Source organism: Berghia stephanieae, chromosome 5, assembly GCF_034508935.2.
Source record: "Berghia stephanieae isolate SIO BIC M18660-M18661 chromosome 5, UCSD_Bste_1.3, whole genome shotgun sequence".
In the NCBI taxonomy this organism is placed as follows: Eukaryota; Metazoa; Mollusca; class Gastropoda; order Nudibranchia; family Aeolidiidae; genus Berghia; species Berghia stephanieae.
In genome coordinates this window covers 69,432,416-69,434,915 of record NC_088364.1, presented here as the reverse complement: position 1 = coordinate 69,434,915, position 2,500 = coordinate 69,432,416, and the positions used below count along the sequence as shown (strand labels likewise).

General features: G+C 36.0%; 1 protein-coding gene across 1 annotated transcript in view; it reads right to left on the bottom strand.

Annotated features, from left to right (window-relative positions):
- The window catches only part of LOC144973510 (uncharacterized), a 261,680-nt gene that overhangs the window by 40,909 nt on the left and 218,271 nt on the right, over window positions 1-2,500 (bottom strand). The window contains exon 4 of the mRNA XM_078916021.1: window positions 356-681. Coding sequence (XP_078772147.1) covers window positions 356-681 — 326 coding nt within the window. The remainder of the gene's footprint in view (window positions 1-355; window positions 682-2,500) is intronic.

Sequence of the window (2,500 nt, the reverse complement as noted above, 5' to 3'; positions counted from 1 at the left end):
CACAATCAACAACTCTCTCCGCCCTCGAAAATAAATACTCAGAATTGAGTCGACTTTGAGTAACATTCAGATTCAGAAACTATTTACATTCTCATTTGTGACCCATCGTCTCAAAACGGTATTATGTCGGAACGAACCGGATGCTTAAAAGCCGAATTAAATGTTAAACTGGTCAAAAATATAAATTGTTGGCATTAGCACCCTAGAATATAGTATCCATTCTCCTCAATAAAACATACAAACGCAACATAAGTCTGATATATCTGGCTATAAATTCAATTTTCAACATCTTAACCAACCCGACTTAATACCGTTTTGAGGCGAAGGGTCACATTTTGATTCACAGAGTACTCACCTGTATCATTATCCACTTTCCTCTTGTTGCTATTGTTGTTATTATTATTGTTGTTGTTATTGTTATTGTTGTTGTTGTTGTTATTGTTCGTACCGGCAGGGTTCATGATATTGTTAATGTTGAATCCTGAGACTGGGGTGGCATTAGCCCCACCACCACCACCACCGCCTCCAGGCGCGGCACTGCCAGGGGGTGCTCTCTGCGGAGTTCCCATAACGTCCGATCCAGGGGGTGACGAGCTGTGACTCGTCAGGTTGCTTCCGTCCCCGTCGTTGTTATGTGGGGAGATAGATCTGGCACGGTCGTTGGCTTTGTTACGTACAATCCTGTCAGAGGAAGAAGAAAGAAAACAAGATATTAATTAAAATTACATGGCAATTCTATTAGTTCTAAATTTATAGAACAAAAAAAATATTGCCATTGTTCTATTTTTAATTTACCACGACGATAAACAAAAAATCAACTTGAAAGTTGTCAAGTTGAATAACCTTGCTGGCGAAAGGTATTGAATAACGCAAGTTATCAATAAAATATGTATTTTAAAAAAATATACATATAATAAATTAAAAGATGCAATATTATGTAAATTCATAAAGAGCGTCCCATTGTTTAATAGTTCTATTCGGCTCAAATTCGGAAAAAAAAACAAACAAAAACAAATAAAAATCAAACGAATACATTTGATTTTTTTAACAACAGAGAAGTAAGTGTGTTGTATTTGTTGAAAGTGTGTTGTATTTGTTGAAAGTGTGTTGTATTTGTTGAAAGTGTGTTGTATTTGTTGAAAGTGTGTTGTATTTGTTGAAAGTGTGTGAAATTTGTTGAAAGTGTGTTGTATTTGTTGAAAGTGTGTTGTATTTGAATTTGAAGACGAATCTATCCGTACGGATTATCATCACCAAACCTTGGTATGTGTATTTTAGTGAATCGCGAAACTACCCATTCAGGTGGAGAGCAGGCATGCCTCGTGCACATTATTTATTTATTTATTTATTTATTTATTTATTTTATTCTCCATCGTAAATGAGATGAAAAAAAAACAACAACAACAAAAAAAAAAAGAATAAAACAAACAACAAAAAACAAACAAACAAAAAACCAAAACAACAACAACTATTCATGACAATTGACGTGTGGAAGTGTGGGAGGATGATACTAATACAATGTGTCATATTCTCTTATAAACAAGTGTGTAATACATCTGTATTCTGGCACACATTACACAACATGTCAAATTCAGCTGTTGTAACAGACAAATGTGTCAAAAATGGTTAATTCAGGGATAAGTAGCAGACTATACCATTTTATGACTTTTTAATAATATTTTTTTTTTTTAAAAAGCATCATTAAAGTGTGACCATAATGCGATAGTAATCTTAGCCTTATCAAGTCATAGAAAGAGCCAATAAATTATAAGCTATCGCTACAAAGCGATGGTGATATAACGGTGGTCCTACATCCAATTTGAGCGTGGTTACGCTACTGTGCGCACAAACAAAACACAGCCGATTGGGACAAAGGCAAACGATATAAAACTTAAACCCAACTATATACGACAATACATGGAAAAATATTCATTATTTTGTTTATGGCTTTATTTTTGTGTGATCATGTTAATTATTATTAGACTACATTCGTGTGGTAAGCGCTTACTAAATTATTTTTTTAATTGAGCTTTTATATAGCGCAATATCCACTAAATGTGCTCAAAGCGCTTTACAAGGGGTCCCTGGCCAACAGCAACATTTAACATTTAGGACGGGACATGACGCCTGTTAGGCGATGTTATAATTTTTTCGGACAGAGATAACGCTGTTAACGGCCAGGTTCTCATTTTACACCTGAGTACGGTGAGAGAATGTGAATAAAGAGCCTTCTCCAAGGACTCAACTATGCGCCGAGCGAGGCTCGAACCCAGGACCTTCCGATCAGAAAGCGAGTGTCATATACACAAGACCACATAGCCGCACATACTATTGATTTTAAATTTAAAATATTTTAAGCGATCTGTCTAGTCCAATGCTCTCTTCTAGATTGCTATGGTCTAGTCCCAGGACTTCATAATATACAGGACTGATCGCCACCCTCTTACTCAATCCTACGGGGCCGTTCTATAGATAGAATGCGCTTGGCCAAGGACTTCAC